The sequence below is a fragment of the Ovis aries genome, chromosome 3 (genome assembly GCF_016772045.2).
Source record: "Ovis aries strain OAR_USU_Benz2616 breed Rambouillet chromosome 3, ARS-UI_Ramb_v3.0, whole genome shotgun sequence".
Lineage (NCBI taxonomy): Eukaryota > Metazoa > Chordata > Mammalia > Artiodactyla > Bovidae > Ovis > Ovis aries.
Window position 1 is genome coordinate 133,053,150 of NC_056056.1, and position 22,108 is coordinate 133,075,257.

Below are 22,108 nucleotides of genomic sequence, written 5' to 3' on the forward strand. Positions count from 1 at the left end.
AACATCCTATTAAAAATGTTACATCCCTCCCCCCCTCCCAGGTACATGTATTACTTTTAGCTTTCAAAAAGTTAATGACTTTTGAAGAAACAAGGATAGCAAAATAGCAAGATGCTGTTAGAAAAAGAAAAGGTAGGAAGGGGAAATGGGCTGTTTATGGTTAAAACTGGGGAAGGAGGTGGGTGAATGTTCTCCCTAACTTGTTTCTCCCTGGAGCCATTTCTCATTGTCTCTCCTTAATTTGTGGTTTATTTTTCAACTGTTTTTCTTCCACCTCACAATCCCCTTAGGCCCACCTTTCCCTTCTCCTCCTGGAAAAGGAAGTGCTAATAAATAAATAAAAACAGTGTTACAGAGGAAGAAAACCTTAGAATGGCCCCAAATTTCAGGACACTGGAAAACAGGTCTTGGTGCTCAGTCGTGTCCGACTCTGTGACCCCATGGACTGTAGCCAGCCAGGCTCCTCTGTCCATGGAATTTTCCAGGCAAGAATACTGGAGTGGGTTGCCATTTCCTTCTTCAGCTTGGTCTTGGATTTCCTAATAAAATTAGAAGCTAGATCTAATATATTTAAGCATGTATTTCATATATCTCACCCCCAGGACAAGTCATAGATGAAACCCAGTCAACTAGAAACACAACTTCCCTGTTCAAGTCCCACCCTTAAATCCCTAAACCCTGTGGGTCCCACCTAAGAAACATTGCTCAGGTCCACTCCTCCCTGCTATCAGGCTCTGATATGGTATGTTAGGCTCAGGAATTCCTGAACATCCATCCTTCAGCTTTTTACAAATCTTTGCCTCTGCAAAACTGCTTCTGCTGGAAACCCACCGGGTTACAAGCACAGACACAGAACCCACACTGCCCAAGTTCAAATCCTGACTGAAGTTTTCTTCTTCCTCAATTTGGGATCAGTAGTACCTACCTCATAGAGCTGCCATGAAGATGAACACAAGTTACAAATGCAAAGCGCTGAGTGCCTGGGGCAGCTTTTGTTATCTGTAACAGGGAAACCCCTGTGCATCCTGAGGCCCAGCCAGGACCTCACTCATTTCCCAGTGGCACTGTCACTCCTTCCTTTGCTCCCCCACTGCTTGATCCCTGTCCCATTCACTTTTACAATACTATAATAACCTATTCATATATTCACATGACCATCTGCTCCATTAGCTCTCAAAGGCCATGAAGGGTAGAGACTGTGTCATTCTAAATCTTTGTACCTTCAGCCCCAGAACACAGTATTTCCTCAATAAACACTTCTAGCCCCACTGGGATGGATACCTGTGATTCCCAAACATGCTGTGGAGCTTTAGACCCTGTTCCTAAACACATGCCTTTCCCAGCTCCTCTCCACCATCCGCTTGATAAATCTATCCTTTCATTTTTTTCTAGGGCAGCAGAACTAGTAGAAGGTGCTAGGCCCAACCAAGGTAATGGTACAGGTGAACAGAGACCAGGAGAAACAGCTTTATTCGGACTGAGAGTTGGAGAGTGAGAGGAGGGCCTGAGACAGCATACTGAGTGAGAGAACAGAGATTACTTTTCAAAATGGCAGTCAGAGCTCATCAACCAAATGGACTCGACCTGCCATCAGCCTTGCAGTGAGCGCCATCAATAAGAGGCCTGCTGGGAAATGTTTATTTGCCACTGAATCACCCAAGCATGCTACAATTATAAGAAAGGTACAGGTCGTTTTTCATTTCCATAACTCAAGGTCCACAGCATCTCCTCAATCATGAGAATTACAAAAGAAAGTAAAAAAAAAAAAAAAAATCACATTTTACAGATCTTAGACTTGTCTTTAGTATTTTAGCTCAAATCTTACCATCTTCAAAAAACAGTTCTGTCAAACTCATCAGCTAAAAGTTCTATCCAAGCAGTGAGAAGATGGCCTTTGTTAGCCCGTGGCAATTCTTTTCTGATTTGTCCTAGCTAGTTAATGCTGAACAGCAGAATGAGGCTTAGATTGCAGGGGTTGAGGGGAAGGGGTAGTAAGAGTTAATTTCCCCCAGTACAAGATGGCATCTGAAGCTTGATGGGACAGCTGAACTGGAGAGACTTGAGGGAAGGGTCCAGGCCCTGTATTCAGTCAGAGTCACTGCTGGAAGAGGAGGAGGAGGAGGAATGCTGCAAGGGGAAAGGGGAAAGGATACATCAGATCCAAATGACTTTTGTTACTTCATGGGACATTCTTTGGTGCCCTATACCTCCACCCCAGTGCCCTTTGCTTTCTAAGAAGGTCAGGAGTCTTCAACTCGACTGTCCCTTAAACAGCAAAAGCAAGGATTTCCTTCAGCAGTGAGCATTCAGGAATGGATGAAACCATCCTAAATCATTGCACAGAATTTAATATACTGAATTTGGAGAACGTTTCCAATTTTCTTTACCTGAGCCAATGCCTAGGCAAGGAATAAATTATAGGCACTAGAGTAGAATTGTACAAGGAAACAGCTGCTCCCTTATAGTATTTATTAGCTGCATGGACATTCCTAGTGGCTAGGAGACTAAGAAAAGCGAGTAGAATGAGTAGCTGCGTGTGCATCTATCTCTACTTTTTCCTAAGTCCCATCTGGGAGAAAGTGAGGAAGGCGGGAGAGGAGGCTGGGAGAGTCCTAGTCAAGGTTCTTACACATATACTCCCATCAAAACTGTCATCAAAACCATTTTTTAGTGTCTCCACTCACGAAACAAAGATGGAGAACTAGAATTAGCATCCAAAGCCATAAGGCAAATAAATATTGGGCAGAAAAATGTAAATTAAAGCCTCCTCAAGATCAGGGTTGGTTCACTCCTTCCAGAGTTGTCCTGAGAGCTACTTTTACCCTTGGTAATGAACACTCCTCTGGAGTGAAGATATTTAGCCTTGGGGCTGAGCATGAAACTCAGGTTTTGTTAAAGGCTGAGAGTCACTGACTGCTCTCGTCCTCAGTTTCCCTACTGAATAGTAGGCCAATGGGGCCGATGTAACTAAAACACCACCCTGAGAACACTGAAGGAGAGAAAGAAACTCCAGGACCTAGGGCCAGATTATTACAAGTTAATTATTATATAAGACTTTGCTTTGTCAAAGCACTGACTCTATTACTTGATGTTTGACCACCTCAGTGGGTGTGTCCAACCTGCTAAAACAAGCGTGGGGTGGGGAGTTCTAGGAAGAGAAAGGCAAACTAGAAAGACTTTTGATGCTGACATCCATTCTGTGGCTCAGCCTAGCACCTCCCAGGTATAAGGCCTAATAAGCCTAATAAATTTTTTAGGATTATCAGATCTTCCCAGTGGGAATCCTTTATAGAGTCACTGTCCCACATCCTCAAGACTTCAAAATCCCCATTCCTTGCCCTCCCCCTGCCTCCTTAGTCCCTTTGAAGGGGCACCCCTTCCCAGCTAGGCTCCAGGGGCACTTACCTTGCCATGCTTATGGTGTTTCTGCTTCTTTTTATGAGCTTTCTTCATTTTCTTGTGCACCTTCTTGTCAATCACTATTCCTGGTCCTACTACACCAGGAACCAATGGATTCACAGGACACATGCCAGGGCCAGGTGGTGGATATGGAGGGGGGTAGGGACCTGAGGGCTGGCATCCTGGATATCCTGGCTGTGGCACAGGATGACAGGGCCCACCAGGGGGAAAGGCTGGATTCCCCTGCGGTGCTCCTGGGGGAGTGGGAAAAGGGCCTGGAGGAAAGGGAGGGTTGGCAGGTGGTGGATGGGCAGGATTGCAACCTCCAGGATACCCAGCGTTAGGCGGGTGTGGATATGGTCCTGGCTGCCCTGGTGGAAGAAACAAAGAATAAATTAAGATTACAACTGCCCAGAGCCTCTGACAACAAACAACAAAAAGAATTACTCAATAGTTAAGGGCAAATGGGAAGGTGAGGAAAAAGAATTACTCAGTAGTTAAGAGCAAATGGGAAGGTGAGGAAAGAGAATGAAGGGAAGGGGAGGCAAACTTACAGGAGAGAGAGAAAAGGGAAGGGCCCTGGCAGGGCGGGGGAGAAACAGAGACAGTGAACTCTAGGGAAAGAGGAGAGGATGGGTCAGCGACAAAGGACTTTGCTTCTGCGGGCTAGTGGAGAGGAGGAGGCGAAACTGACACAGAATCCTCCTGTTGCGGCCCATCTGAAAAGGGGCTGGGGCAAGAGAAGCGATCCCCCAAACACCTACCAGCATTGGGATTCCACATGTTCAGATGTTTCCTTCAGCCTGAGGAAAAAGAAATGAAGGCAAACAGCTGATGGCCCACAAGTGGGTGGGGGTTTTAGAGACCAAGCCCCAGGCCCAACTCCAACGACTCCGGCTCCACTCTATGAAGTCCCTTAGAGAACTTCCACGACCTCCACGGAAGAAATCTTTCTTTCCACCCATTCTTTCGCCTCCAATACCTAATTCTATCCCTAGTTCCCTAGTCACAGGAACCTAGCTCCCAGAGCCCCTCCACCTTGCACTAGCTCTGGCCGCGGCAAGGGGCTTCTAACTCGTCGGGAGAGAGGCTGAGTCCACGAATCTCCCTAAACCTAAACCTAAACTCCCTATAAACTCATCTGCCTTTCCGTGACCGAGTCCGGAAGACTTTAACCACCCACAGGCTGCGGAAAGACCTTAAACACTTTACAGCTCCCGGCGGAGAGTGACGGGGGACAAGACCCCCGCCCCAGGCTAAGAGAAGGACCTGACTTGAGGCGAAAGGAGTTAGGACAATCAGAAAAGATCCTCAAATGCTTTCACAGTAGACACACACCCCTCCCCGACCCCATTCAAGAGGACAAATAAAGAGCCTGACTCCCAGCTGCGAAGGGACTCCTCACCCAGGAATGGAGAAAGAAGAGGACTGGGGTATCCAGACGTCCGGTCACCCTTACACCACTGCCTGGGCGGACTTGTCCTCCTTAGCCTTCACTCACTTCCTGATAACCCTCCCACCCTAGGCTTCAGCATCCGCCCCTGCTACCGTCTAATTGGTAGTATGTGTTCATTCTGCGTTAGGATTGGAGAAGGTACTCGTCAATCACTCCATTCCTCTCTAGGCTAGAAGGCAAGGGTTTCAGTAGGGGCGGAGCCAAGGGCTTCAGGGAGAGGCGGGTGCAAAAGGGCAGCCGGAAATCCCCGTGGGCGGGGCTCAGAGAAACAAGCTAGGAGAAGGCTGGAGCAGTTTCAAGGCGAGGTCCCCCAGTGCCTAGAGGAAATTCGACCCTTGACTTCTAAGCTGTTAGTCTAGTGGGTGCCACACCCTTCCAATATGAATTTACGTTCAAGTTGTGAACTTTCGAAGATGTGAATGTGCGTGTGTTCACGTGTCCAATTAGGTAAGTTGGTTCACGCGTCTGGCGTACACTGTCACATGCAGCTTGCCCTCTGTCTCCTATTGCTGACGAATCCCTCCGCTCTACCCTCTGCCACCCCTTCTCCTTCCTCCAGTCAGTAATTTTTCTTCCCTGTTTTCTTGATGCCAGCTCCTGTATGTCAGCTGTTGTGCTACTATATGCCAGCTTCTACCACTACTGTATGCCAGCTGTACTGTACTACTATAATTTTCAAGGTACTTTAAGATTAAATTTATTTTCCTTACTTTTTGTATGTATTATTTGTGTGAAAAGTATTATAAACCTATTACAATACAGAGACATCACTCTGCTGACCAAGGTCCCATATGGTCAAAGCTATGGTTTTTCCAATAGTCATGTATGGATGTGAGAGTTGGACCATAAAGAAGGCTGAAGAATTGATGTTTTCCAGTTGTGGTCCTAGAGAAGACTCTTGAGAGTCCCTTGGACTGCAAAGAGATCAAACCAGTCAATCCTAAAGGAAATCAACCTTGAATATTCATTGAAAGGACTGATGCTGAAGCTGAAATACTGTGGCCACCTGATGAAAAGAGCCGACTCATTGGAAGACACCCTGATGCTGGGAAAGATAGAAGGCAGGAGGAGAAGGGGACGACAGAGGATGAGATGTTGGATGGCATCACCGACTCAATGGACATGAGTTTGAGTAAACTCCAGGAGATAGTGAAGGACAGGGAAGCCTGATGTGCTGCAGTCTATGGGGTTACAAAGAGTTGGACGTGACGTAGCAACCGAAAAACTACTATATAGCCTATTGTGTTAGCCTATATAGCCAAAATTAGTTAGGTAACCAGGCTAACTTTGTTGAACTTACAAACAAATTGGACTTATGAACACACTCTTGGAATGGAACTCATTCTTTCATAGGGGACTTACTGTACTGTGATGTGTTGTACAGATATACATACATACGCACAGGGCTTAAGGAATGGCAGGGAGATGCTCTCACCCATTGCCTCAATATTTGCCGTTGCCCTCTTAGTCCCCTTAGAAAGCAAAGAAACATTCTTGGGGGAAATATAGATGTCTAATATGAAGAAGGCTGAGCGCTGAAGAATTGATGCTTTTGAACTGTGGTGTTGGAGAAGACTCTTGAGAGTCCCTTGGACTGCAAGGAGATCCAACAAGTCCATTCTAAAGGAGATCAGCCCTGGGATTTCTTTGGAAGGAATGATGCTAAAGCTGAAACTCTAGTACTTTGGCCACCTCATGCGAAGAGCTGACTCATTGGAAAAGACTGATGCTGGAAGAGATTGGGGGCAGGAGGAGAAGGGGACGACAGAGAATGAGATGGCTGGATGGCATCACTGACTCGATGGACGTGAGTCTGAGTGAACTCCGGGAGTTGGTGATGGACAGGGAGGCCTGGTGTGCTGCGATTCATGGGGTCGCAAAGAGTCAGACACCACTGAGCGACTGAACTGAACTGAGCTGAATCTCTCTTAGGATTTCCTATCTCAATTTCATATATCTTGGCAACCCACTCCAGTATTCTTGCCTGGAAAAGTCCATGGACAGAGAAGCCTGGTGGGCTGCAGTCCATGGGGTTACATGACTGAGCATGCGTCCATGAGGGTGGAGGGAGATGGGTTGCTGGCAATAAACTGGTAGAACTTAAAAATATATATATATATTTTTTTAGATTTCATGTATCTGGCATCTGGCAAATTGCATAAACCAGAAACCAAGAAAGTCATCGTTAATGGCTCTCTCCACATTCCTCCCATCCCCCTCCAGCATCAGGAAGGGTCTGTTTTGCTTCCCAAATAAATCTGGAATCTCTATACTTCTCTCCATCTTCTCTGCTCCTAGCCTACCATCATCTCTTAACTGGACTGCTGCAATGGCCTCAATTTTTTTTTTTTTTTTTTTAGTAACCCACTTAACAAGCTTGATTTAATAAACATGTAGAACCATTCACCCAAAGTAAAAACTACTTTTCCCTCTTAAGCATACGTAAAACATTTATAAAAATCGGTCTCAACAAATGCAATTCAAACTTGAGAATTGTGTAATACATACTGTATTCTTTGACCACAGTGTAAAATATAAATACAAATGAAACAGAGCGGGGCCCCACAAGCCTTTTCCTGGTCCCCTTTTCTTGTTTGTAGGAAAATGGATTCAACTTCATAGCATGCGTGCCGAATCACTTCTGTCACGTCCGACTCTACGACCCTATGGACTATAGCCCTCCAGGCTCCTCTGTCCCTGGGATTCTCCAGGCAAGAATATTGGAGTGGGTTGCTGTGCCCTCCTCCAGGGAATCTTCCCAACCCAGGGATCGAAGCTGCATATCTTATGCCTCCTGCACTGGCAGGCGGGTTCTTTACCGCTAGTGCCACGTGGGAAGCCCTCAGCTTCCTAGACTGTCCCTGAATTCCAAAGGGCAGATTCAAACAGTTACTAATCAGGGAAGAGAGAGAATGCAGAAACAGAGGAGGAGCTGTTAAAAAACAATAGTGCAGTCATAAAGCAGAGCCCTGGTTTCTCCTCAAGGGAAATACATAACAATTTATTTTTTAGTTTTTCTGTAGGAAATAAGCCCCCCAACCAGGTATAGAATGGTAACTTTCTTCTGAGCACAACATTCATGCAATACCATCCTGTTACCTCACCACCAACCAATCAGGCCTAGCCCCCAGTTTTGCTTATAAAAACTCCTCTCCAAAAACTATCACAAAAGTTTGGGTTTTTTGAACACTAACCACCAATTCTCCTTGCTCAGTTCAGCAACATATCTTTCTCTGTTCCAAACTCCAGTGTTCTGGTTTGTTTGGCCTTCACTGTGTGTTGGACACTTGAGCTTATGTGCATTCAACAAAACAAACATATATTTGGAAGTTAAAAAAGCAAAAGTCTTCCAAATAACTCTGAGTCAAAGAATAAAATAGTATGGAAATGAAATACTTCAAACCATAATGAAAATATTACATCCCCAATTTTTGAGGTACAAAAATATGAAGATATATCTTATGCTGAGTTTATTGTCTTGAACTAAAATTGATAGATTTTTAATTTTTTAATTAAAAGTTTTTGCTATATATTTTATTGAAATACACTTGACATACAATACTGTGTTTTGCATAACCATAGTACATTTTGATATATTTTTATATCAGGCTTGTACTAAGTATTTAAGATGAATCGGAACTTTTTTAAAAGGCAATTTATATCTGCTTTTTTTCTTTCTTGAAAGATTGAGTTTGAAAGAAATTATGGATATGTTTGTATGAGCATGATTCCTCTTAGAATGTATAATTTATTTATTGTATCTTTTTTGGTTGCACTGGGTCTTTGTTGCTGTGCACAGGTTTTCTCTAGGTGTGGCAAGCGGCGGCTAGCCTTCACTGTGGTACACGGGCTTCTTATTGAAGTGGCTTCTCTAGTGGAGCGCAGGCTCTAGACACACAGGCTTCAGTAGTTGCAACATGCGGGCTCAGTAGTTGCGGTGTGTGGGCTTAGTTGCCTTGCAGCATGTGGGGTCTTAGTTCACCTACCAGCAATTGAACTTGGTTCCTCTTCATTGCAAGACGGATTCTTAACCGTCTTTCCTCTGGACCACCGAGGAAATTTGAAAACTGTCTCTTATTTAAAGTAGCTTTATTGAAATATAGTTCGTATACCATACAATTCACCCATGTAAAGTGTACAGTTCAATAGTTTTTAGCATTTCATGAGCTTGTGTAACCATCGCTATTATCTAATTTTAGAAGATTTTTGTCCCCCTTAAAATAATTTCATACCCATTAATAGTGAATCCTCATTTGTCTCCTTACCTCTCCCTCATTTTACTCAAGCCCTAAGCAACCACTAATTAATGTTTTGCTATAAATTGTCTTATTCTATGTATTTCATACAAATGGAAAATTGTATACGTGACCTATTATGATTGGCTTCTTTCACTTAACATAATATTTTCAAGGTTCACCCATGACGTAGTATAAATCTTCATTGCTTTTTGTAAAGGAAGTACTGACTAGTATGCTACTCTTTGGCTATACCACATTTAGCTATCCATTCATTAGTTGAAGAACATTTGAATTGTTTTTACATTTTTGCCTATTATGTACATTGGTGCTGTGGACATTCATGGACAAGTTTGTGTGACCATGTTTTATTTTTATTATCCGCACAGAAATTTATTTGAATTCAAGATTATATGGTTATATTTAGAATCATGTCATAATTATCTAAAGCACGTATCATTCTTGGCTTTGAAACAGTTCTAAAGGTATCCTTTTAAAGTCAAAAATATGTAGTAAGAATGTACAAGGAAGCAAATATATAAAAAACAAGCTTGCTAAGTATTGGGAGTTGTTACAAGAGGGACACACCAAGATAAACGTAACAGAGTCCAAATTATATAACATACAGCAAGGCATTCTCTTGCTTTATCAACGCCTAGAAAATAAATCAGTAACCTCAGTAATGCATCATCGTTGACTCAATGGATATGAGTTTGAGCAAACTCTGGGAGATAGTGAAGGACAGGGAAGCCCGGCGTGCTGCAGTCCATGGGGTCACAAAGAGTCAGACACGACTGAGCAATTGAACAGCAGCAGCAGTGCAAGAACACTGCAACAGGGACAGACTTTCTGAGGGACATAGGGCATTCACTATACCTTCCTTTTTTCTAACTCCTCTCGTGGCAACTTCTTTTCTTCCCTCTAAAATGGGTTTTATTGTATTGAAAAAAATAGGTTTGATTTGTAAATTGTAGTAATTGAAATATGCAACAATTTACTTAAAGATGCTCAGGGATCTTTTATTTGTTGGATTGTGCTGGGTCTTCGTCCCCGCACTCGGGCTTCCTCTAGTTGCGGTGAGCTGGGGCTACTCTTCGCTGTGGTGCACGGGCTTCTCGTTGTGGCGGCTTCTCTTGTTGTGGAGCACAGGCTCTGGGTGCACCAGCTTCGGCAGTTGCAGCACGTAGGCTTGGTAGTTGTGGCACATGGGCTTGGTTGCTCTGCAGCATGTGGCATCTTCCCCGACCAGAGATCAAACCCGTGTCCCCTGCATTGGCAGGGGAATTCTTATACCATCAGAGAAGTTCTCAAATTTTTGAAAAAGCCAATCAGCTAGTTAGCAAGGGATCATTAGTGGCTTACAGGGGAAAAAAAAATCAGGTATTACATATTTGCTAAGTAGATTTTAAAAAGAATAAGCAAAAAAAAAAAAAAAAAAAGAAAGAAAGAAAAAGAATAAGCAGCTAAAAATGGGTGAAAAAAATCCCAGGGTTTACTGTGACCTAAACAATTGAAAACAGGCAGACCTATTTACTTGCAGAGTGAGCAAGGTAAAGAGGTTCCGAGATAGAGTTTGGTTTCCAACAGTGTCCACTGCCAAAGGTGGGCAGACTCAGAATGTCTCCTCTTCTCACGGAAACTGGAACACGGACAAGCAGCCTTTCTTTGAACAGCCCTTTGCACACATCATCCACACAGATCTGATGGACTTGACCGCCCAGAAAGATTGGTGTGTTTGTGCTAACATTAGTCTTGTTAATCCCAGATCCTTAACCATGAGTGTTGTTCTGAATCCACCCTGATAGTTATTAGGGAAGGGAACTCCATCAATCACCCCAGATATGGGGTTATAAGCAGCACTTTACCAATGCTGTCCTGAGCTCACATTTAGGATTTTGGCCAATAGTTTTGGGTCAGGTCCTAACCTTTTTCCCAGATTCATAGCATCAGCAGTTTCAGTCATACCAATAGCTAACAGTATATTATAGCAGATCCTCGGAGCCTGCCCAGGCCCACGGGCTCCACAATAGCGCGCACTGGAATCCTTGCTCCCCAGCAACTCTTGGGCAACCCACCTACCAACACTGGAGACATAAGAGACACGGGATTGATCCCTGGGTCAGGAGGATTCCCTGGAGTAAGAAATGGCACCCCACTCCAGTATTCTTGCCTAGAGAATCCCCATGGACAGAGGAATCTGGTGGACTACAGGCTATAGCGTCACAAAGAATAGGACACGACTGAAGCAACTGAGCATAGCACACTTCCCGCCGTAAACGTGAGGTTCCCAGACTGTGCAGCTTCCACACCACCAGAAACGGGTGAAAACTGCTCCCATTTTCTCAACTTCTTTGGCCAGATCTTCCCAAACTAGGATCAGTAGTACTAGCGTCTGTTAGTAGTGAGCCTTGCTACTGCTGCTGCTAAGTCGCATCAGTCATGTCCAACTCTGTGAGCCTTACTTGCCTTTTTTTGGAATCCATTTGCCCCAGAATAAGCTTCTATTGCATTGATACTGGTGGGCAACATTGTAATAATTCCATCCTTGCCGGCTACATCTGCGGGAGAAGACACTACCTGTTCACTTGCATCTAGAAATTCTCTGCATGCATCAGGAAACACATCATAAATAACAAGAAATGGCACCCCACTCCAATACTCTTGCCTGGAAAATCCCATGGATGGAGGAGCCTGGTAGGCTGCATTCCATGGGGTCGCTAGGAGTCAGACATAACTGAGTGACTTCACTTTCACTTTTCACTTTCATGCCTTGGAGAAGGAAATGGCAACCCACTCCAGTGTTCTTGCCTGGAGAATCCCAGGGATGGGGGAGCCTGGTGGGCTGCCATCTATGGGGTCGCACAGAGTCGGACACGACTGAAGCGACTTAGCAGCAGCAGCAGCAATGTCCATGGGATTTTTTTTTTTTTTTTTTGCCATGGGATGCCCCATTTGCCTAGTCCAATGAACCCAGCTGGAGCCATTGATGTAGAACACACCACTGCAAGGCTGGCCCTTGCCAGCGACTCCAGTAGGGAGGTTAGAGGCACTCCACAGAGCTATAAAGAGGCTGCCTTGCTGCCCCAGCTCACCCACTAACTGCAAGGGTGCAAGGGACATGAGCACTGACATATGTTTTCAATTCTATTAGGTATTTACTTATGAGAGGAATTGCTGGGTCATATGGTAACTCTTTGTTTAACATTTTTGAGGAACTGCCAAATTATTTACCAAAATAGCCACACCATTTTATATCCCCACCAACCATGTATAAGGGTTCCAATTTCCCCCCATCTGTGCCAACACTTGCTACTGTCTGTCTTTATTGCTATAGACATTCTAGTGCTTATGAAGTGGTGTCTCATTGACTGTCCTGTCAGCATCCACTCTGGCCCTCTTTCAATTCATTCTCCACATTTCAACCTTGGAAATGGTCTTCTAAAGCCAACTCTGACATCACCCTACTACTTAAAATTCTTCAGCGGCATTGCATTATCCTTTAGACAAAGGTTGAAACTATTTTTACATGAATGTATTCACTTTTGTTGAATAGGTAATATGTTAGAAAACCAAAAAGGACCAAGTGGTATAAAGGGAAAAGTCTCTCTTTCACTCCTGTTCTCCATTTACCCAACCTTCCCAACTCACATAACACACATAACCACATAATTGGTTTCTTGTATACATTTCCACAGTTTCTTCATTATAATCAAGCAAATGGTGACATAAATTTATATCCCCTCTTTTAAATATACAAACAACAAACTATGCAGAGTTTAGTTTGCACCTTTTCTTCACCACTAAATATATCTTGGAGATGTTTCTGTATCAGTAGAGAGTATGTCCTCACTCTTTCTCACAACTACATTTTATTCTTTTCTATGATGTACCATAATCAGTTTAACCAACCAAGAGAGATTTATGTTATTTTCAATCTTCTACTACTAAAAACAATGCTGAAATAAATAACCCTGATACATCACTTTACATATTTTGGCTTTTTATAGATATTGATGAATTACCCTCCCTAGAGGTTATATTTATTTACTTCCCACCAGGCTTCCCTGGAGGCCCAGACGGTGAAGAATCTGCCTGCAATGCAGGAAACCTGGGTTCCAGCCCTGGGTTGGGAAGATCCCCTGGAGAAGGGAATGGCTACTCACTCCAGTATTCTTGCCTGGAGAATTCCATGGACAGAGGAGCGTGGCGGGGTACAGTCCATGGGGTCACAAAGAGTCGGACATGGCTGAGCAACTAACACTTTCATTTTTCACTTTCACCTTCTTACCAGCTCTGTGAGTGTCTGTTCCTTCCAACTTGCCAAACCTGAAAAACTCAGCATCTTATTACTGCGATGTCTGCGGTGGTCTGACCTTACTGCCTCTCTGCTCTCCTCTCATACTGCTCACGCCTCGCTCTCTGCTCTTCAGTCCCTAGGCCTCTTTCTTCCCTGCAGAAAATCTTGGTTCCTTTTGCAGGAGGGCTTTTGCACTCACTTGCTGCCCCTGAAGCCTGGAATGCTCTTCCCATTTCTCTCCACTTTGCCTACTTAACTCCTGCTCATTCATCAGCTCTCAGCTCCAGGATCACTTCTTCAGGGAAGCCTCCTTGATACTCTAGTCAGGTAAACTCCTTTGTTGTAGCCACTAAGTAGATCCTTGCCTTTCCTTTAGCATATCTATCTCAGCTTATAATCATGCATGAATGAGTAATTACTTTATGTTAGCTTCCTGCATTCAACTGTAAGCTTCTTGAAAGGAAGGACACTTCACAGTTAACAGTTCACACAGTGCCTGGTACATAGGAGGGTATCAATGAATGAACTGTTAAATAACTACATGAATGAATGAATGAGCAAATGGAGGAATAGAGCATGATGGTTCTGGAGTCAGTCAGACAGACCTGGATTCAAATCGTAACTTTGACACTTAGGTGTGACCTTGAATAAGTTAACCCCTTGGATCATCAGTTTCCTCATTTGTAAAACAGTGGCAATCGTACCTGCCTCATAGGGTTGTGATGAGATAATTGTGTATCTGTCACATAATAAGCACTTATATGCTACCATGTAGTAGCATCATGATTCTCATTTATATTAAGAACTATTACTGTTAGATTCAGGTGATTCCCAGTATTCTTTGGCTTCCCTTATGGCTCAGCTGGTAAAGAATCCGCCTGCAATGCAGGAGACCTGGGTTCGATCTCTGGCTTGGGAAGATCTCTGGAGAAGGGAAAGGCTACCCACTCCAGTATTCTGGCCTGGAGAATGCCATGAACTGTATAGTCTGTGGGGTTGCAAAGAGTCGGACGCAACTAAACGACTTTCACTCAGGATGATTTTTAATCTCCTTGCAGGACCCTTATAGATTGCCAATATCCTCCATACTTCTCTTCACTTACCTGCTAGTTGGGAAATTCTTCCTCAGATTGAAACCCAGATTTCTTTTTTCTTCTTTTTTTTTGACTGCACTGTGCGGCTTGCGGAATTTTAATTATTTTATTTATTTTTGGTTGTGGTGGGTCTTCCTTACTGCATGGGTTTTCTTCAGTTGTGGGGGCTTGCGTGGGGGCTGCTGCAGGCTTCTCATTGCAGTGGCGTCTCTTATTGCAGAGCACAGGCTCTAGGGGTCCCAGGCTTCAGTAACTGCAGCACGTGGGCTCAGTGGTTGAGGGTCCCAGGCTCTAAGCACAGGCTCAATAGTTGTTGTTCCTGAAACTAGATCACTTTCTAACACCACACACAAAAATAAACTCAAAATGGTTTAAAGACCTAAATGTAAGATCAGAAACTATAAAACTCCTAGAGAACATAGGCAAAACACTCTCAGACATAAATCACAGCAGGATCCTCTATGATCCACCTCCCAGAATTCTGGAAATAAAAGCAAAAATAAACAAATGGGATCTAATTAAAATTAAAAGCTTCTGCACAACAAAGGAAAATATAAGCAAGGTGAAAAGACAGCCTTCTGAATGGGAGAAAATAATAGCAAATGAAGCAACTGATAAACAACTAATCTCAAAAATATACAAGCAACTTCTGCAGCTCAATTCCAGAAAAATAAACGACCCAATCAAAAAATGGGCCAAAGAACTAAATAGACATTTCTCCAAAGAAGACATACGGATGGCTAACAAACACATGAAAAGATGCTCAACATCACTCATTATTAGAGAAATGCAAATCAAAACCACAATGAGGTACCACTTCACACCAGTCAGAATGGCTGCGATCCAAAAATCGGCAAGCAATAAATGCTGGAGAGGGTGTGGAGAAAAGGGAACCCTCCTACACTGTTGGTGGGAATGCAAACTAGTACAGCCACTATGGAGAACAGTGTGGAGATTCCTTAAAAAATTGCAAATAGAACTACCTTATGACCCAGCAATCCCACTGCTGGGCATACATACCGAGGAAACCAGAATTGAAAGAGACACATGTACCCCAATGTTCATCGCAGCACTGTTTATAATAGCCAGGACATGGAAACAACCTAGATGTCCATCAGCAGATGAATGGATAAGAAAGCTGTGGTAAATATACACAATGGAGTATTACTCAGCCGTAAAAAAGAATTCATTTGAGTCAGTTCTGATGAGATGGATGAAACTGGAGCCAATTATACAGAGTGAAGTAAGCCAGAAAGAAAAACACCAATACAGTATACTAACACATATATATGGAATTTAGGAAGATGGCAATGATGACCCTGTATGCAAGACAGGGAAAGAGACACAGATGTGTATAACGGACCTTTGGACTCAGAGGGAGAGGGAGAGGGTGGGATGATTTGGGAGAATGACATTCTAACATGTATACTATCATGTAAGAATTGAATCGCCAGTCTATGTCTGACGCAGGATGCAGCATGTTTGGGGCTGGTGCATGGGGATGACCCAGAGAGATGTTATGGGGAGGGAGGTGGGAGGGGGTTCATGTTTGGGAACGCATGTAAGAATTAAAGATATTAAAATTTAAAAAATAAAAACTAAAAAAAAAAAATAGTTGTTGTTCCTGGGCTTAGTTGCTCTGCAGCATGTGGGATCTTCTGGACCAGGGATCAAACCTGTGTCTCCTGCATTAGCAGGCAGATTCTTTGCCACTGAGCCACCAGGGAAGCCTAGCTTGCAGGATTTTAGTTCTCTGATCGGGAATCAAACCCATGCCCCCTGCAGTAGAAGTACAGAGTCCTAACCACAGGACCACCAGGGAATTCCCTAAACTCAGATTATTTAAAAAGCATTTAAATAATGCTTCTAGAGCTCATATTGCTCATTAAGTCTTAAATGATTTACCATGCTTCTGTCATTCATTCATTTAACAAATACTTCTCAAGCTAGCCAGGTACTGGGGACAGAGTGAAAACACAGAAGAAAAAATCCTTGCCTTCATAGAGGTAATATCTTGGTGGTAGAGGCAGAATATAAATACATATATAATAACATTATTATATAAATTATGAAATTGCTATCATTATTATTATTATGGCTACTGTGTAATAAAAGAACAAAATAGAGCTGGTTAAAGTGAAGCAGGGAACCCAGTTAGGAGGTTGCTGCTGTGGTCCAAGGGAGAATGGCTGTGGCCTGGATGGAAGTGGTAGAGATGATCAGCAGGGTCAGACTCTGGGTGGTGGTGGTGGTGTAGTCACTAAGTCGTGTCCAACTCTTGTGACCCCATGGACTGTAGCCCACCAGACTCCTCTGTCCATGGGATTCTCCAGGCAACTACTGGAGTGGGTTGCCATTTCCTTCTCCAGGCGATCTTCCTGACTCAGGAATCAAACCTGGATCTCCTGCATTGCAGGCAGATTCTTTAGTAACTGAGCTACAAGGGAAGCCCCCAGACTCTGGGGATTTTTTTTTAATTGAAGTATAGTTGACTTAGTGGGTTCTTTTTTTTTTTTTAAGGTAGAACTTAGCAGGCTTGGACTGGATATAGAGGTGAAAGAAATAGAGAAGTCAAGAATAAACCCAAGAATACTGAGTGGGAAATAATTGGTGTCATTTTCTGAGATGCAGATGGGGGAGGCACAGACGTACGTATTTTTGGACAAGGTTAAGTTTCGGAAGCCTATCAGATATCCAAGTAGAAAGGTTGAGAAGGCAGTTTGGTGCTCGGGAAGAGGTCTTGTCTGAAGAGAAAACAATCCAGAGTTAGTGGGATATCTAAAGGAGTTAATAAGGTCAGCGAAGGGGCATGGGTAGCCAGAGTAGGAAAAAAGGCCCAGAACTTGAACTCCGGCCTGCCAGTATTTAGAAGCTGGCAAGAAAAGTGAGCAGAGGATACAGAAAGGATACAGATTCTCCCCTTCCCCAGTGAGTAAGTGGGAAATCTGAGGAAAAGTATGAAGCAAGGATTCGAGGAAGCAGCTCTCAAATGTTGAAATGCTGTCGATAAATTGTGTAAGAGGCAGACTGAGATCTGGCCGCTGGATTTTGAAGAATAGTGAATTTTTTTTAAGAGTGGTTTTAATTACATTCTAGGGATGAAATTTTGCCTGCCACAATTTGAGGAGAGAATGATACGTGAGAAGGTGGAGGCAGCAAATAAAAGTGATTCTTCCAAGCAGTGTTAGTAGGCAAGGAAGCAGAGAAATGGAGCAGTAATCATAAGAGGATGGGGGGAAAAGAAGAGGACAGGCAGTCTGGGAAGGGCTTTTTAAGATGGGAGAATTTAAAGCATGGTTTTAAACTGATGGGAATCATCCAGTAGAGAGAAAAATGGAAGGGATAACTGAAGGAGCAAAGTTCCTAAGTGACCAGGGAAAACGGGGTTCAAGTTCACAGGAGAAAACATTGACCCTAGATAGGACAGGTCACTTAATACAATGTAGTGGTTGAAAGAATGACCCGTGTGTGTGTGTGTGTGTGTGTGTGTGTGTGTGTGGTGTAAGGATGTGTTCTGACTTCACTGATTTACATGCAGATGTCCAACTTTTCCAATACCACTTGCTGAAGAGACTTTTTCCCATTGTAGTGTATTTCCTTTTTAAAATTTGATTAAATTTATTTATTATGGGGTGTGCTGGGTCCTCGTTGCTGCGCGTGGGCTTTCTCAAGTCATGGCGAGCAGCGGCTATTCTCTGCTTGAGGTTCTCGGCCTTCTCATCACAGTGGCTTCTCTTGCTGTGGAGCACAGGGTCTAGGACGCATGGGCTCCAGTAGTTGTGGCACACAGGCCTAGTTGCTCTGCGGCATGTGGGACCATCCCAGATCAGGGATCGAAACCTGCCTTGGCAGGCGGCCGCTTAACCGCTGGACCACCAGGGAAGGACCAAGAACGAGCTCTTGTTACCTGAAAACTGGGTTCACCTCTTGGTAGGTGTCAAGCCAAAGGAGACAACCAAGCCGAAGAAAGAAGGATTTATTGCCTGCAGCAAGTAAGAAGAACACTGGGAATCTGTCCCAAAGTAGTGTTTCCCTGAACAGCAAAACTGGGGAAGTTTTAAGCTAATAGTATATGCATATTCATGAAGGGGTGTGAACAGAGGAGAGTTCAGCATAGAAGTGGGGCAAAGGTTGACAGAGTCCAAGCTTTAGTTGGTTGAAGTCATAAGGGTCAGAAAAGGTCAACATCATTAGTCCATTCTCCACCTTGGTGGGAGCCGGCAGAACTCAAAGCTGTGTATCAGATTGTTCTGTATGCCCCTTGACGAGGAACTGGGACTCTGTTTTATCCCTGGATTATTGTTTCTTTTTTTTTTTAATATTTATTTATTTGGCTGCACCAGTTCTTAATCATGGCATGTGGGATCTAGTTCCCTGACCAAGGATTGAATCCAGGCCCCCTGCATTAGGAATACAGAGTCTTAGCCACTGGACTACCAGGGTACTTACACCCTGAACTATTGTTTCTTGACTGCTTTTCTTTCATTCCTACATTCCCTCACTTCCCTTAAGAGAATTGAATACTGAGACCTGTTCAAGGACAAGCACTGTAGCCAAGGTTAGATCACAAAATGGCTTAGGCCAAAAAGGACTTCTCTTGTGTCAGGAAAGTCATGCTTGGTTCTCTTTCTCCAGGGATTCCCCTACCCTATCTGCTTATACTCTGAATCCAGAATACTTTCTTTGTAACCTGGGACAAGGTAATTCAAAAGAAATTTCCCTGTTTCAGTTCCCATCTCTAAAGTGAAGGATAATAATACTTAATTCATAGTGAGGATTAAGTGACTTAATACATGCAGGACTCTGAACACTGCTGAACGTATAGTAAGCCCTAGACTACTGTTGTAGCCCTGTAGCCCTGTAAGCCCTGTTAGCTGTTACTGTTGTTATAGGAGGGAAATCCGAGCCCACAGATCTAGATGTAAATGCACTGGTAGATTTGGTGAGGGGGAAAATGTGACTCTGCTGCTTGCTCCTGATCTTTTTTTGTCTTCAGGGAAATAAGCAAGATTATCAGTTGAGAGTGAGCTGGAGGAAGAAGGTCAGAAAGAGTGATCTCATAAAGTGTGCAAATGAATTAGCTAGGGTACTGTATTAGGATTGTCGGTCAGTATGGAGGGCTGACTTGAAGTCTATAGGCCACATGTAAGGTGAGACCGGTCAGCACAGGTGGTAGCTTCTTCCAGTTAAACACCAGTGCTTGAGTACAGCTGTGAAATAGGAAGAGAACTGGATGTAACTTGGGAAGGGGTTTGCCTGCAAAATATAAGAGAAATGGAAAGAGGGGCAAGACTGTTGAGAGTGTAGTGATTATGATGAAAGACCATGGAAGATAAACTGAACAAAGAAGAAAAAACATAAGATATGAGATGAACAGTGAAAAAGTGACAGGGTGAATGGATTGGATGTGCCAATAGAGGCTTTCTAGAGTAACTGAGCTGAAAAGGCAGGAGTTGGTACCCAAAGAATGGAATGCTTGAAACAGATTTGGTGGCTAAGGTGGTAAAGGAAAATCTTGTTGGAAGGAAAAAGGTCAAGATGAAAGGATTAAGTAGATTATCTACATAGTGACTTAAGTCACTAAGAATGATGATAAAAGTAATGATGAAAAGAAAAAGACTTTGAGCAAATACTAAAATATTCAACAAACACACGAGTGACCAGGAGGTCTGCAAATAACCACAGCAAGGTAAAGCAGCAGATCGTGTGGTCTGACGGCATGCATTTCAGAGAAGCTTGGATTTTTAAGGAGAAAGAGAAGTGGTCTAGAAGCAGCAACAGAGAGGAGGGAAAATATCCACCTTCCTCCAGTGTATGTGAAAGAAAAAACAGCTAACACTCCAGGAAAAGCAAGATTCATTTTAACAGGTGGAGGAAAGAAAAGAGGACATTCAGAGAAGGGGTTGAAGATATAGAATATTTGTAGTTGTTTTCCTAGACCTGAGGAAGGCACTGTTGTTGCTGCTGCTGCTGCTGCTGCTAAGTCGCTTCAGTCGTGTCCGACTCTGTGCGACACCATAGACAGCCCACCAGGCTCCCCCGTCCCTGGGATTCTCCAGGCAAGAACACTGGAGCGGGTTGCCATTTCCTTCTCCAATGCAGGAAAGTGAAAAGTGAAAGTGAAGTCGCTCAGTTGTGTCTGACTCTTAGCAACCCCATGGACTGTAGCCTACCAGGCTCCTCCATCCATGGGATTTTCCAGGCAAGAGTACTGGAGTGGGGTGCCATCATCTTCTCCGGAGGAAGGCACTATAGAACTATAAAGCAGCAGGAGACATCTGTTGCTCGCTCTCTAAGAACTATAGGTAGGCAGGCCTATGGCAGTATGTGAAGGCATTAAACCATGGCACAGGACAAAAGAAAAAAAGGTGGCTGGGGCCAGGGGACTTCCCTGTGGGTCTAGTAAAAACTGCGTTTCCAGAGCAGGGGGCATGGGTTCAATTCCTGGTGAGGGAACTAAGATCCTGCTTGCTAAAAAGGGAAAAGTGGGGGCGGGGGGGGGGGGGGAGGAGAAATGGCATATTGCAGATTCCACCCTAGTTAGTGGCAGATCCAGGTTAGGAACTCAGGACTCAGGCTGTGTCCTGAGTCTGAACTGGGTGCTATAACAAAACCAGAAAGAATACAAACTGTGCTCCTCCATGCTCTCCATGCTTCCCATTACAGACTAGGTGAGAATATGACAGTGACAAATGAAACAACTTCAGCAAACAATGTATCAATAAGCACAAAATAGGCTGCAAATCATGTCCATTAGAGCCAAAGGAGGGCGCTATAAGTGACCTGTGGGTTTTTTTTTGTCCCTAAGAATCTTTTCTGGTGATAGCATATTCATTTACATATTTTTCCTAGATCCTGTAAGGAATTCATAAGACTTAAAGAAAACTTGGAAAACACAGAAAAGTAGAAAGAAAAAGAAGACTACTTTTGAGGTCCCATCACCAAACAGAATCACTAATTATTATTTTGGAATATTTCCATCCAGTCTTTTTTTTTGTTTTGTTAGGCATAGACATTTTAAATTAGTAAGAAATAAATAAAGTAGTAAGTAAACATGTAATTGTAATATACAAAATATGCAAAAAAATTTCAAAATTCAAGAGGTTAAAAAAAGATAGTAAAAATTAGTCTTTTTCTATCGTTCACAGCCCCTGCCTTCAGCCACACGGCTTCCCCCCCCCGTGAGCCATCCTATTCATAGATTTCTGCTTCTAAGTTTATAAGAAGTGTATTTATTTGTATACTGCATCTCCATGAGTATGGAATCACTAATCACGGCAATGCCATACTAGTTACATACTGCATTTGGTGAAGTAATCTTTAAAACTGGGACTTTAATATTTTATCATAGAATCGTGGAATTATAGGGTTAGAAATTACTTGAGAGAATCATTCATTCAACTTCCTGAGAAAATTAAATAAATACACTCTTTTAAGAGTTAAGAGTTAGAAGAGCCAAGATTATAATCTAGGTTTTCTGAGTTTTCTGTTGGTGATCCCTCCAGTGCAACATATTACAGCACACCCACTCAAGCATCTTGCAAGCAAACATCGCAATGCTTACGACAACTTCCCCTTGGTTTTTGTTATATTTATGGCTTCTCCACAGTTTTGAAGCAAGTCACAG

General features: G+C 43.4%; 1 protein-coding gene and 1 long non-coding RNA gene across 3 annotated transcripts; one reads left to right on the top strand and one right to left on the bottom strand.

Annotated features, from left to right (window-relative positions):
• Positions 1-1,453: 1,453 nt before the first annotated feature.
• PRR13 (proline rich 13) lies at positions 1,454-4,905 on the bottom strand. Of its 2 annotated transcripts, none has more exons than XM_004006298.6 (4): positions 4,805-4,905; positions 4,164-4,202; positions 3,406-3,770; positions 1,454-2,127 (listed from the first exon to the last, which is right to left on the bottom strand). In XM_004006298.6, exons 2-4 carry the CDS (start codon positions 4,180-4,182, stop codon positions 2,086-2,088), a joined length of 426 nt encoding a protein of 141 aa, XP_004006347.1. In that variant the 5' UTR covers positions 4,183-4,202; positions 4,805-4,905; the 3' UTR covers positions 1,454-2,085. The 2 variants fall into 2 exon arrangements, with proteins under 2 accessions (XP_004006347.1, XP_060268522.1); XM_060412539.1 differs by having other exon boundaries at positions 4,780-4,905.
• A 212-nt stretch (positions 4,906-5,117) lies between these two features.
• Positions 5,118-16,093, top strand: LOC121819105 (uncharacterized). Its single transcript, XR_009599892.1, has 2 exons — positions 5,118-5,302; positions 5,450-16,093. It is a non-coding gene; the product is annotated as an uncharacterized LOC121819105 (long non-coding RNA).
• Positions 16,094-22,108: the final 6,015 nt, after the last annotated feature.